The sequence below is a fragment of the Crotalus tigris genome, unplaced genomic scaffold (assembly GCF_016545835.1).
Source record: "Crotalus tigris isolate CLP2741 ecotype Arizona unplaced genomic scaffold, ASM1654583v1 scf7180000018397.643900, whole genome shotgun sequence".
Taxonomy (NCBI): domain Eukaryota; kingdom Metazoa; phylum Chordata; class Lepidosauria; order Squamata; family Viperidae; genus Crotalus; species Crotalus tigris.
In genome coordinates this window covers 57,355-71,896 of record NW_024096982.1, presented here as the reverse complement: position 1 = coordinate 71,896, position 14,542 = coordinate 57,355, and the positions used below count along the sequence as shown (strand labels likewise).

Here is a 14,542-nt window from a genome sequence, read left to right as displayed (position 1 = left end):
CTTTGGTCTGATCCCTGATTTTTAGAAACATTTACTATTGCAAAAGAGCTTCGCCTACCCAAAAATAAAAAACATTAAGATAAAACAAAAAGCATTTATTGAAGAGAGTCAAATGTTTGTATAAGGTACAGGAAGAAATAATACATTCAGTATATGTGATATTTCAGAAAGCAAGGAATAAAACAATGAAAAACATTAATTATGTGTGACACTTGAACAATAAAACATTGATTGTAGATTACATTCCACTAGTGGCAAATATATGGCTTGCATTACTTTCTTTCTCAACTGGATGCGTACTTTCTTAAAACTTGTGTGTTCAAGGACTTTGAGAATATACTATTGTTTATTGCTGAAAAGACAAGTTCTCCTACACCAAAAGAAACTGCCTTGGCTAAGAAGAAAGGGAACATGTTTTTCTGAAATTAGTAAAGAGGCCTGGACTGCAATGTTAAAAATGTTAATATCACATTTTACAACATTGATAATGAACCCTAACATTCCAGGTAACAAATGGCAGACTAAGATTTGTGATTTGAAATTGCTCTGACAGGCTATTGATAGTGAATAATCTCTTCTAATGGAAAGATCCTGCAAGTTGTTTTTAGATCACATTGAGCCAGGCTCTGATAAAGACCAGAAGGATTTTATATTTAACTGACTGTAATGAGCTATTGATGTTAGGCATAGATAAAATGGTTGGACTTTGAAGCTTGAAAACATGCAAATGCAAGTAGATAAATAGGTACCATTTCAGTGGGAAGGTTAACTGTTCCGTGCACCTTGGCATATAGTCACATTGGTAATGACTATGAGTGCATTGTGATACATTTACTGCATTCAACTTATTTTTCTCTCATATTTAATACATATATAACAAAGTGAACAGACGCCTACTCTTAACCATAGCTACTTTCAATTATGATATTCTTTTGAATTACCTACAAGGATAGACAAAGGACAGTGTTTCACTATTTTCCCTCCTTAAGTAAGAGTTTCCAGTTAATATTAACAGGAAAGGAATGCTTGAGCCCATGGACACTCCAATTTTATCCAAGCATGCTCACATTGTTCTTTGCAAGCTAGTAGAGGTCCAAAACCTAATCTGCAAGCCAAGATACTTTTGCCTATACCCCACCAGCTAGAAGGTACATAACATGCATTATTTGACAAAATCAACATGTGCTTTAAAATGTGCTAGTAAAGTGTGATTGAAATATTTTCACATTCTGTCACTTTGGATTATTAGTTTTTCACTCTTTCTCCCTTTACTCAGTCTTCTCATTTGTTTACTCTCCTATACATTCATGTTTCTCCTATATATGTCCCATTTTTGGGACTGAGTATCAAAAATGTTATGTCAGGTTAAGATCACAACCCTGCATTAACTTGCTTGGTATACATTTAAGAGAGCTGTCTTTGTGTCCCTTCCCATGATGTCTGTGGTATGTGATCTCCAAGTACCATTTCAATTATTTGGAGAATTATTGATAATTCCAATATCAGCAAGCTTGTTTTAAATTAAATTAAATTAAATTGCCGCACTCAAGGAGACTGTTTATTTAAGACTCTAAGTTGCACCCATTTTATTCACTTATGCATATTTATTATTTATATTTCACTTTTTAAAATCATCTATCTGCCTCAAAAGAGAGATTTTTTTGTATAGAAAACATCTATATTTTAATGCATATATATGAATCATTTATACAGTTGCTAGGAAATATAGAAAGTTTATCTTGCGGAATAAACAGACCCAGCAGTTGTTATTGATCACACTTTTTCATATTTCAAATCCAAAGCTAAAATCATTATATGTTTGTGGGAGATTCATGTCTAAAAAAATTCACTTTTTACATCTTCATGATTTTTTTCCAAAGAAATACTCTATAGGGTTTAAAAAAAAACCCAATAGAGTATCCAAATAACTTCAAAATACTTTATTTGAAAATACTCTTGACAGATCATAGCAGAGAGTTCTGACAAAATGTGATCCACTGGAGAAGGAAATGGCAAACCACTCCAGTATCTTTGCCATGAAAACCCCATGGACAGTACTAAAAGGCAAAAAGATATGACGCTGGAAGATGAGCCCCTCAGGTCGGAAGTGTCCAATATGCTACTGGGGAAGAGCAGAGGGCTAGTACTAGTAGTGCCAGAAAGAATGAAGCGACTGGGCCAAAGCCGAAAGGACGCTCAGCTGTGGATATATCTGGTGGTGAAAGGAAAGTCCGATGCTGTAAAGATTTTTTCTCCATAGGAACCTGGAATGTAAGATCCATGAATCAAGGCAAGCTAGACGTAATCAAAAAAGAGATGACAAGACTGAACATCGACATCTTAGGAATCAGCGAACTAAAATGGACAGGAATGGGTGAATTTAACTCAGATGACCATCAGGTATACTACTGTGGGCAAGAATCCCTCAGAAGAAATGGAGTAGCCTTCATAGTCAATAAAAGAATAGGAAAAGCAATACTGGGATACAATCCCCAAAATGACAGAATGATCTCAATTCGAATCCAAGGCAAACCATTCAATATCACAGTAGTCCAAATCTATGCCCCAACCACTGGTGCTGAAGAGGATGAAATTGACCGGTTCTATGAAGCCCTACAGCACCTTATAGAATTAACACCAAAAAATGATGTCCTTATCATCATGGGGGATTGGAATGCTAAGGTAGGAAGCCAAAAGATAACCGGAATAACAGGCAAGTTTGGCCTTGGAGTACAAAATGAAGCAGGGCACAGGCTAATAGAATTTTGTCAAGAGAATACGATGGTCATAACAAACACTCTTTTCCAACAACCCAAGAGACGGCTCTACACATGGACATCACCAGACGGTCAACATAGAAATCAGATTGACTATGTGCTCTGCAGCCAAAGATGGAGAAGCTCTATACAGTCAGTAAAAACAAGACCAGGAGCTGACTGTGGCTCAGATCATGAGCTTCTCGTTGCAAAATTTAGGCTTAAATTGAAAAAAGTAGGGAAAAGCACTAGGCCACTCAGGTATGAACTAAATCATATTCCTGATGAATATACAGTAGAGGTGACAAATAGATTTAAGGAATTAGATCTGATAGACAGAGTGCCTGAAGAACTATGGATGGAAGTTCGCAACATTGTACAAGAGGTAGCAACCAAAACTATCCCAAAGAAAAAGAAATGCAAGAAAGCAAAATGGCTGTCTGAGGAAGCTTTGCAAAAAGCTGAGGAAAGAAGGGAAGCGAAAGGCAAAGGAGAAAGAGAAAGATACACCCAATTGAATGCAGAATTCCAGAGAGTAGCTAGAAGAGATAAGAATGCCTTCTTAAATGAACAGTGCAAAGAAATAGAAGAAAACAACAGAATAGGAGGACCAGAGATCTCTTCAAGAAAATTGGAGATATGAAGGGAACGTTTCATGCAAAGATGGGCATGATAAAGGACCAAAATGGCAGGGACCTAACAGAGGCAGAAGAGATTAAGAAGAGATGGCAAAACTACACAGAAGAACTATACAAGAATGAGCTTAATGTCCCAGATAATCACAATGAGATGGTCACTGACCTCGAACCAGACATCCTAGAATGTGAAGTGAAATGGGCCTTAGAAAATCTGAGCAACAACAAAGCTAGTGGAGGTGACAGTATTCCAGCTGAGCTATTCAAAATCTTAAAAGACGATGCAGTAAAAGTGCTACACTCAATTTGCCAGCAAATTTGGAAAACTCAACAGTGGCCACAGGATTGGAAAAGGTCAGTTTACATTCCAATTCCAAAGAAAGGCAATGCCAAAGAATGTTCAAACTATCGCACCATTGCACTCATTTCACATGCTAGTAAAGTTATGCTTAAAATCCTACAAGCTAGACTCCAGCAGTATGTGGATCGAGAACTACCAGAAGTACAGGCAGGATTTCGAAGAGGCAGAGGAACTAGAGATCAAATTGCCAACATACGCTGGATCATGGAGAAAGCTAGGGAGTTCCAGAAAAACATCTACTTCTGCTTCATTGACTATGCAAAAGCCTTTGATTGTGTGGATCACAACAAATTGTGGCAAGTTCTTAAAGAGATGGGAGTACCAGACCATCTCATTTATCTCTTGAGAAACCTATATGCGGGTCAAGAAGCAACAGTGAGAACTGGACACGGAACCACTGATTGATTCAAAATTGGAAAAGGAGTCCGGCAAGGCTGTATACTGTCACCCTACCTATTTAACTTATATGCAGAGCACATCATGAGAAAGGCAGGGCTAGATGAATCAAAAATTGGAATTAAGATTGCCGGGAGAAATATCAACAATCTAAGATATGCAGATGATACCACTCTAATGGCAGAAAGTGAAGAGGAACTAAAGAGCCTCTTGATGCGGGTGAAGAAGGAGAGTGCAAAAGTTGGCTTGAAACTCAACATTAAGAAAACCAAAATCATGGCATCCGGCCCTCTCAATTCCTGGCAAATAGATGGGGAAGAAATGGAGGTAGTGACAGATTTTATTTTTCTGGGCTCCAAAGATCACCTCAGATGGGGACTGCAGCCAAGAAATTAAAAGACGCTTGCTCCTGGGGAGGAAAGCTATGGCAAATCTAGACAGCATACTAAAAAGCAGAGACATCACCCTGCCAACAAAAGTGCGTATAGTCCAGGCCATGGTTTTCCCAGTTGCAATGTATGGCTGTGAAAGTTGGACCATAAGAAAGGCTGAGCGCCAAAGAATTGAGGCCTTTGAACTATGGTGCTGGAGAAGACTCCTGCGAGTCCCTTGGACTGCAAGGCGTTCAAACCGGTCAGTCCTAGAAGAGATCAACCCCGACTGCTCTTTAGAAGGCCAGATCCTGAAGTTGAAACTCAAATACTTTGGCCACCTAATGAGAAGGAAGGACTCACTGGAGAAGGGCCTAATGTTGGGAAAGATTGAGGGCAATAGAAGAAGGGGATGACAGAGAATGAGATGGCTGGATGGAGTCACTGAAGCAGTAGGTGTGAACTTAAATGGACTCCAGAAGATGGTGGAGGACAGGAAGACCTGGAGGAACGTTGTCCATGGGGTCGCGATGGGTCGGACACGACTTCGCAATTAACAACATCTTTTAATAAACATAATTTATCCTTCACAGTGAAAAATATAAATTTAGGGTAGATTTGTTTAAAATTCACTAATCATGTATATGATTGCTATAATGTTTATTTAAGAACTGACTTCATTTTCATATTTTAGTGTATTTGGAAAGATATTAAACTTATAGACCATTATTTGAATGTAAATATGATGGAAGGCAGATTTAAATTGTATGGGCATTTTTAAAAAGCAAATTTTGATAATGGTACTGTTCCCAAGAAAAACCAAATACATTTAAAGAGCAATAGAGATTTACTGCATACAATGGAAAGAAACTGCCATTTTACAGAATATGGAAGACTGTCCACCACACAATTAAAAAGACCAAGAGGCAATGAATTTCCACAGTTACAATTTTACTCTGTAAATAATTGTTTATCCAACTTATATAATTAATTGTCCTAACATAAACTCCTGGATGTCTTGGGCGACCACAGCCATAGCCAAAGCTGGTAATTCCTATCAAATAAAACTTGGTAGTGGTTGGAAGGTAGCATGTCAGAGGACCACCGCTGTCTCCCTGGAACAGGAAAAGCCAATAATATGTTTTAATATATTTTTAATTTTTAGGAAGCAACAGATATCAATTGTCAAAAGAAAATACTAGGAAAAAAAAAAATTTCTAGGAAAAATAAATTTGGAAAACCTAAACAATCTTACTCTAGTTTGGTAATACACGAAGTAGGCCAATTAGATATAATTTCTTGGAAAATCAGCTACCTGCTCAACAGGCTTGCCCAAAAATCAAACTAGGTATCTAAGAGTATCATCCAGTTTTAGCTATCATAAGAAAGCATTTTATACATGGCTAATGAAGACAAATCACCTTATCCTTTATTTTCAAATTATCTATTTTGGAGACAGGTAAGTAGTCTAAATACACAGAATGGAAACAAAATAATTTCTAATTTTCCTATAGAGTTTGCTACTATTCTGTAAAAGCAATTTTTAAGGAATTAATTAAGTCAAACCATAACTATTGTTTCACATGGTGCAAAGGTGGGGTTTATTTGATTAATCTTGAAAAAGCAAATTATATCCTGGCAGGTAAGCAAGTTATGTTAAGATATTAAGTCAATTTCTAGGTTCATTTTTCAATAATTGATAATGCTGAAAAAATGAAATAGTAACAATATAGAAGACTCAGAAAATTCAGGATTTTTCAGAAGTTTTGAATAGCATTTTGACTTTACTAATCTTTCAGGATAGTCCTCTTCTTATATCAATTCACTTTTAATTCATCCACCCCTGATGACTTACATCAGTGGCTCCCACACCCTAGAACACTTCTGATATATTCTTGCACCCCTTAAAAAAGTTTTAAATAACAAATTATGGATATACACTGTATTTGAAAGTTCTAAATCCAAGTTTTGGCATTCCCTGGAATATTGTCTCGCACACCCAGTTGGGAACCCCTGACTTACATGGACACATCCATGTATTTTCTTGGCATAGTATGAAAGTGACTTCTCAGTGCCTTCATTTTTTTTTGCAAGTCAGTTGGCTGAGTTAATTGTCTTTACATTTTTCCTGAGGGGAAAATTATTCTCATTTTTCAATTCTGTACTGTAAGAACTGTAGAATATAGCATAAGTGGAAGAAAAATAACCATGCTTATGATTCCTAATTATTATTTTTTTTAAAAAAACTAGGCTTTGACTGTAGCATATCTCTGCTGAATACTGCACTTCCAGAAAAACATTTCTTTTGTGGGTACTCTGAATGTATCCAGATAATTTTGTTCATAGGTCTCCATTATAGTTGGGGGGGGGTCCCAACTTAGATATTTACCTCAGATAGGAAAAGAATGAGAGCTGGAAAATTGCTTGGCCACTTTATTGCATAAAGAATTCAGTGGTTCTTTCCTGGGACAGAAAAACAGAATGGCAGTTTATTCTGATCCCATTCATCAACAAAAGTAATTTTGGCCCCATCCATTAGCCAAAGGAGTAAGTATCACAAACTACTATTCAAGGAAGAACTCCAAAAACGAAAGTATAGTCTTCCTGAGCTAGTCTTTCCACTTTGAATAATTCATCGGTCTCATCTTCCCTTCGTTTGTATATTTTTTTAGATTGCTAGCATGAGGGCAAGATCTGTTTCCCTTCTGAAACTGATCTGAACTCTTTGAGAAAATGACTGTCAGAAAATCTGCTTCAAATCAGGAGCCTACTGTAGATAGTAAAGAAATATGCAGTAAAGAAATAGGCTATAGGTAAATTGTAATAATATGTAATAAAGAGTAATTAAAATATATTGTCCAAGCACCTGCGCAACAAGCTTTGCTAACATAATCTAACCTAAAATTCTTTTACCTGGCAGCTATCAATACCTCCAGCTGGAAAGCCAGCACAGAACATATTCAATGTAATTGTTCCAGCATACCAGCTGGGTTTATTACACATATTCTGTGGAATAATATCTACTTGAGCTTCTTGTAATATTAAGTTGTTTTCACCTGTAAAAACATATAACGTATCATGACATTGTGAAACAAATCAGTCATTACTTAAGACAACTAAGCCTTTCTGATATATTCTACCAAGCTTACATTATACTTAACACTCCAAAAAGTATACTGCTGATCAAAATAATCTTCAAGATTCATTCTAGTATTTTGGAGTTGTGTCTAATTTTGTATGGCATCCAACTTAGAATCAAGATTATACAGAACAGTAAGTGCTGTTGAGATTTTTGTTCCTTTTATTATTTTATTTCTATTCTCATTAATTGTTACATCTCAAAGACTTAATTGTCCTTTTGTGGTTAGTTTGTAATGGTGTAGGATTTATTTTTATGAATTCATTTTTGTGTTCAATCTTATTTGTACAGTCAGCATGGCTGAGTTCAACAAGGATGAAACAGGAATCAATAAAATCAGGGCCAAATTACTCCCAAGTGCTTTAAACTAGATTTTAAAAATATGTTATTTTTGTAGTTATTATGGCATTAAGTATGTTTATTCATTTATTTGTCTCCTGCCTTTATTATTTTTTTCAAAAAATTAAAGGTAGTGAACATACCCAACACAGTGATATATACTAAAAAGTTTCTATATTTTAAATGAGTTTGGCAAGTAATTTTAGTTGTCTGCTTCAATCTGGAAGTAATAGGCACAGTTGTCTAAAGGATGGATCAGTAAGATAATTAAGACAATATTAACAAGCTATTATGTGCAATGAATCTTAAATTATACTCGGATTTATTTCATGTAATCCTGATGAAGAAAATATCACTTTAATTTCAAGGATTTCTCAAGGTAATTCTTTCTTCTGATAGATGAAGAAAAATAAACCAAAATTTTGAATATTGTAAAGTAATAGCGCCATCAAAATATTTGAATCAAACTAAGAGTGTATACTTGTATTCCTTCAAACTGATTGCCCCTTAAAGTTTAAATTTTTAAAAAAGTTTTAAAAACTTAAAAATTTTAAAAAATAAAGTTTAAAAACTCTGGAGTCTGCTAAATTGATGAAACTCTTATTTCCACTATTTTGGCATTTTTTACTAAAATATTTCTGAAATTTCAGAGGCAGTTTTATATGTGTGGTGATGATTTTTTAAAAGTTACAGTTTCAGTATTATTTGCCCTCTCAAAGTTGAGGACCAAACAACTTTCAGCATATGGGTCAATAAACTCTACAAAAGCCAGACAAATTATACTGAGAAAGATTAAGTTGGGTTGATAGAATTAACAAAAGTAGGCTAATTATGACCAAGTATGTTTATTTGTTGCAGAATGAATGCCTGATGGGATGGGGAGAAGTTATGAAATGGAAAACTAAGGGGAATGAGTGTAATGAAATAAAATGTTTAGAATCATTAATTTAGCTACATCATATTACATTTGCTTGTCATTTTAACAGAAATGCTGCAAATTATAAAGATGAGGAAGTGTGCTGTTCTTGGTGCTGAAGATACTTATGTTTAATCTTTAGCAGCTAAACCCTGCCTAGTGAAATCTTTTGATGGTTGTTTTTTAGTTTCAAATGCTGGAAAGTACAAGTAGCCAGATTCATCAACATTCTAAATAGGCAGTCCTTTTAGTCTGTAAGATTAAAAAAGCAAATGCTTTGTTGATAAGAAATCTGTTCAGGTTGCTCGAAGCTAATTAGTAAGGTCAGGAGCAGAACTAAATGTAATCTGGACAGCCAAAAGTGACAGTAAAAAGAGCTGCTACTGAACTGAACTGAATCATGAACTGAAAGGGAAGAGCTATCTTTCAGAGCTCAGAGTCTAGTAAACTTAACGTATTTTAAGAGTACAATTAGAGTATCAATTTAGTTTCAATGCAAGCTCATGCAACTAACCTCACCATGTCTATGTAAAACCTTTAAGTTGAGTTTGATTCCTGATATCCACACAATTTTCTTGGCAACAATACAAAAGTGGTTTCCTACTTCCTTCTTCTTAAGACATCTTTTGATTTCCCACACTAGCCTACAGCCTAAGTACTAGTCTTTGAAAATCTCCCATTTGGGTATCTTCTTTAGCTTCTGAGCTTAGAAATTGTGATCCATATGCTGTCATTTGCTGAAGCTCTCACTATGTTATCTATTCCAAAATCCTGTACAAGAAGACACTGAATTAGGTAAACTGTAATTCATAGAGCACTAGAGTAGATGGCAGCACTAGTTAACCTAATGAGAGCCAGTTTGGTATACAGATAGTATAGTTCTAAAGCAGCAGTTCTCAACCTATGGGTCGCGACCCCATTTGGGGTCGATCGACCATTTTTCGGGGGTCGCCAAAGAAGGCAATCCGCCATTTTCTCCCCCCAGGGGGTGGCGGCGCGCATGCGCGCTGCGCATGGGGGCGGCAGCGCGCATGGGGGCAGCGGCACGCATGGGGGCGCTGCCACGCATGGGGGCACCGCCACCATGCGTGCGGCGCCGCGCATGCGCAGAACGTTTGTGTGACGGGGGTCGCCGTCACACAAACGTTGAGAACCACTGTTCTAAAGTTACAAAGGCAATTGAGCCCAGAATTTCCATCACTAAGCAATCCTGTTGTAAAGTGTGACAGCACATGACCACATCATTTAGAGACAGCAATCTCTTCAGTTCCTCTTGCAGCTGTTAAGCCAGGATTATGGATCATTAAGTCAATATGTAATCTTGACTCCTTGTAATTTCCTGCCGGCTTCCAACAACCAGTTAGTGGGGAAGCTAGCAGGAAGGTGCAAGACCCAAACAGCTTGCAAGCAAGCTGCCAGACAAGTAACAGGCTGCTGCTGGGTAGAAGAGATAATGATGGGTGAACAGTTGCAACCCTCTTAAGTGCAAGCCAGTTGCCAAACATCCAGATTTCAATCACATGATTATGGGGGTGCTGGGACAGCTGGAAGCTTTAGAACCAGTTGTAATTATCACTTGTCCAGTGCCATTTTAACTTCAACTTCAACCAGTTGCTGAACAAATTAACCAAGGACTACCAGTAGTACATATAGTGCTGGCCTATGGCAAACTACTGCTCTACTGCTGCAAAGAAAGCTGCATGATTGTAAGTCACAGGAGTTAAAACTTAAATTGAAGGGGACTTTTTAGTTCAGGCAAAGGCAGATGCAATCTGCTGTTAATGGAGCTCCTTTCTGCCCTTTCTCTGTACTGAAGGCAGTGGTAGGATTCAGCCAGTTCGCACCACTTTGGGAGAACCGGTAGCTAATTTTTTTGTTGCTCAAGCCCAGAATGGACTTCCGGAAGCGGCATCCACACAGAGAACCGGTTGTTCACATATTTGAATCCCACCACTGACTGAAGGTTACCTTGTTCAACATTTGGGGGAAGGGAGGATGAAAAGAATTGCTTCTACATATTTAGCGTCTTTCATATAAATCCAGATCCAAGACTTCTCAGATATAGAGGCCCAGTGCCAAAATAAAAATAGCCTTTCTGTGCCCTATATTTGTAAAAACCTAATTTCACTATCCAAGATTTTCAGCATTCCCTTAAGTATAAATTAAGTCTAGTTTTCTTATAAACATGTGAAATGCCATGAATAGTGAATGGTAACAGCAAAATGTTTGCCAGAAACATAATATTCTTAACACTTTAAAAGAGAACCAAAAGAACTATGATGAATACAGTGACATATGCTTACTTCTATTGTATGGTTGTGTGAGAAAAATAATTTTATTGAAAGTTATTGTTATCTGCTAAAAGCCTCCTTGAATAATATTATCAAGTGTATTGATTTAGTTGAGGCCTTCTGCCTACTGTAGTAATATTTGTAATCAGAGCTGTGGCTTTTTGCACAACACTGCACTTTTGCAAACTTGCATATTTCTTTATATATTTAGAACACAGAAACTTGAATGTCTGAGAATTAAGGAACTGTTTTTGTACTAGTATGTGATTTATGCAATGACACGTGTAACAAGCAGTTATGTGGAAAAGCTGTGGTTGGAACAAGAACTGAAAGTACTGTTACTGCAAAATAATTGATTACTGTTGTAAAATGTTTGTGGTTTTAAGGTATAAAAGAGTGGCACTGAAAAGGAGTCAGGCCAATTGCTCACCATCCATCACTCACTGACAGCTTGTGCATTTGGTCCTCATTGCAATGGGTTTTGGTATGTAATTGCTATGTGTTCTAAATTTCAATAAACCTCTGGATCCTAAAGTGAGATGTTTATGGTGTGTTGTCTTGTTTTAACAAGTTTTTCCCGACAGTTGTTAGTTTTGTTTTTGTTGCACAGTAATTTTTAATCTGATGTTTGTACATAATCTCTATATAAATGCCACAGAAATAATAATAGAAAAATACCTTTTTCCTGTGTTTTACCCCATCCAGATATATAACATGGATACTGTCGATTTGTCAAAAGATTTGTGGCAGGTAAGCAGATTGGACGAGCATAATCACTGAATCTGATAGATCTGACTAGTGTTATCAAGGCAATATCATTGTCATATGTGTCTGCCATATAATTAGGATGTATATTGATAGCTTTAATCCGACGTTTTATTGTATGAGAATTATCATTAAGATTATGCAAGCCAATTACAACCCTCCAAAGGGCTGGGTTCCTAGGACAGAACAAAACTTTTATATGGATTATTATTACTACATTGCTATTTTATAACTTCTATGACATGGAAATCATTTTTATTCCATTCTCAGTAAACAATAAATCACTAAGTATAGATCCTGTTTAAAATTGGATTATGTGGCTAAAACAAGGATCACTGCAGAAAATAACAGAATTACCAACTATCACTCCACCCAATTAAGTATCCTGCTTCCCACAATAAATGCTTAGATGCTTATAGGAAATCTATATATGTCTCTCTGGTGGTAGCATATACTCAGCATTACTTATAGCCAATGAAAGCATGTTCCAATCTAAGCCCTTTTTAAAGTCTTCAAGTAAGTGCATTACTCTTACAAACTTCTTAAAATGTTCTGTATTTTACTAAAGTTTCAATTTTATTCAGTTTCTGTATCGAAACTAATCAAATCATTAATACAGCACTAGACCAGAATTAATCAGTTTCTGTAAGTGTCACAGGTATTTTACAAGTAATGCTAGTTCCCAAAATAGTGATCTTTCTGATATTTTAAATGTTTAATTATAGGCTGATATGTTGCAAAGTAAAGAACAACCTGTAATACATTTTTAAGATCAAAAGTGTCTTTGAAGTCTATTTTAATAAAGCTGGCTGCACCAAAATGCAAGATGCCTAGGTACCCAGAAGAAATATAAGCTTAAGTTAGCAGGGAAAAGATCTCTTTTTTAGAGATCTTCAAACAGAAGCCAGATGATTATCCACCAAAGACAGTCTACAGTAATGGCTTTTGCACTCAGTGGGGGCTTGGTTTAGGTCAGTGGTTCTCAACCTGTGGGTCGGGACCCCATTTGGGGTCGAATGACCATTTCACGGGGGTCGCCAAACCACGCTGTCCGCCATTTTTTTCCCTTTTCCCTAGCTGTCCTACTCCCTCTTATTGGTGGCCACACCCACTTGGGGGTCACCACAACATGGGGAACTATATTATGGGGTCACGGCATTAGAAAGGTTGAGAACCACTGGTTTAGGTGATCCCAAAAGTCCTTCCAGCTCTATGATTCTCCAGTGCTGAAACAGTGTTACCCTTGCATCCTTCAGCTAGTTGAAAAATAATGTACGTATGTAGACATGTGTCAATCCATCCATCCGATTTGGAAAACAATGGCGGGGAAGTGAGTGGAGAAGACAGCATGGTGAGCATATTGCTTTTCTCACAGTCCAGCTTTCTTGATAATTTTTTTCATTTATGTTTTATTAATATCTGACTTTGGCCATATTAACAGTAAAAAGATGTCTAAGAAAGGTAACCCCTGAAATGGCAAAGAATCAGGGGAAAGGCAGAAAGGGCTGATTTAACTGGATATTTAAAACTTAAATGATCAGATTTAAAGCTTTCATATGCAATGTGTCAATAGAGACTCTTCTCTTAGGTTCAGTCAACTGCAAAAGCCAAGAGATAATATATTTGTAAAAAAATCAGGTGGAAAAAGAAAATTCAGCAAAAAACTCATGGACTAAGAAAGATAAACTGAAATGGAAATCAAGTGTTGTATTTTAAGATACTAGCCCTGTCATTATTAAAAAAAGGGGAATAAGATATAAAAGGGGGGTTCCTCTCAAGTATTTCAACAAGGAACATATATTGTTTCTAGGCTCTCAAAGATAAACAAAGAACAAATTAAATAATAACCATAAATATTTCATGAAGAATTAATAGAGAACCATCTGTAATGTTTAAAGAACTGATACTTTTTGTGAGAATACAATGAGATCCTTTAACATTTGGGACTGGTAGGATGGTAGCTAATTGTAACATAAATGTTGGATGTTGTTTGAACGTGTTGGGAAATAAGACAAAACACACAGAGCAGCAAAGTATTATTTAGACAGAAGGAGAAATTTAGCAGCAAAGGGAGGAGCTGGAGCTGTGTAGCACTCTCCTAGAGTAGACTTGTTGGCAGGGTAATTAATTCTCTATGAACTCAGTTCATGTGTAGTCTAAACAGATTGGAAGGGTGAGGCTAGAGAGAATAAATGGAAAAGAAAACTGAGGTAGTCTGGGGCGAAGGGTGTAGGAGGCACACAAGGATAGCTAAACAAAAATATTTTTAAGAATATAATCACAAATGTGTTGATAGGATACCTGAGATTTCACTGTTGGTTTATTTTGTAGGAATGGTAAGCCACACAATAGCAGAAATATAATACAAGTAGTACTCAAATTACAATGGAAATTGGAACTAGAATTTCCATTGTTAAGTGATGAGATCACAAACTGTAACATAATGTGACTGCATTGGACAGAAATACCTACAGTCCCCAATGCCATTGTGAGGTGAATATTCTGGGTTAAGTGAGCACCTGCTGACAACTTCCTGTTAATCTTCAACAATCAAAGGCTAGTAGGGTTGTGGC

At 36.6% G+C, this 14,542-nt stretch overlaps 1 protein-coding gene across 1 annotated transcript in view; it reads right to left on the bottom strand.

Annotated features, from left to right (window-relative positions):
- Positions 1-14,542, bottom strand: part of LOC120311936 (transmembrane protease serine 9-like) — a 36,426-nt gene that overhangs the window by 18,896 nt on the left and 2,988 nt on the right. The window contains exons 2-4 of the mRNA XM_039352038.1: positions 11,883-12,145; positions 7,433-7,575; positions 5,402-5,634 (exon numbers count right to left, since the gene is read on the bottom strand). Coding sequence (XP_039207972.1) covers positions 5,402-5,634; positions 7,433-7,575; positions 11,883-12,145 — 639 coding nt within the window. The remainder of the gene's footprint in view (positions 1-5,401; positions 5,635-7,432; positions 7,576-11,882; positions 12,146-14,542) is intronic.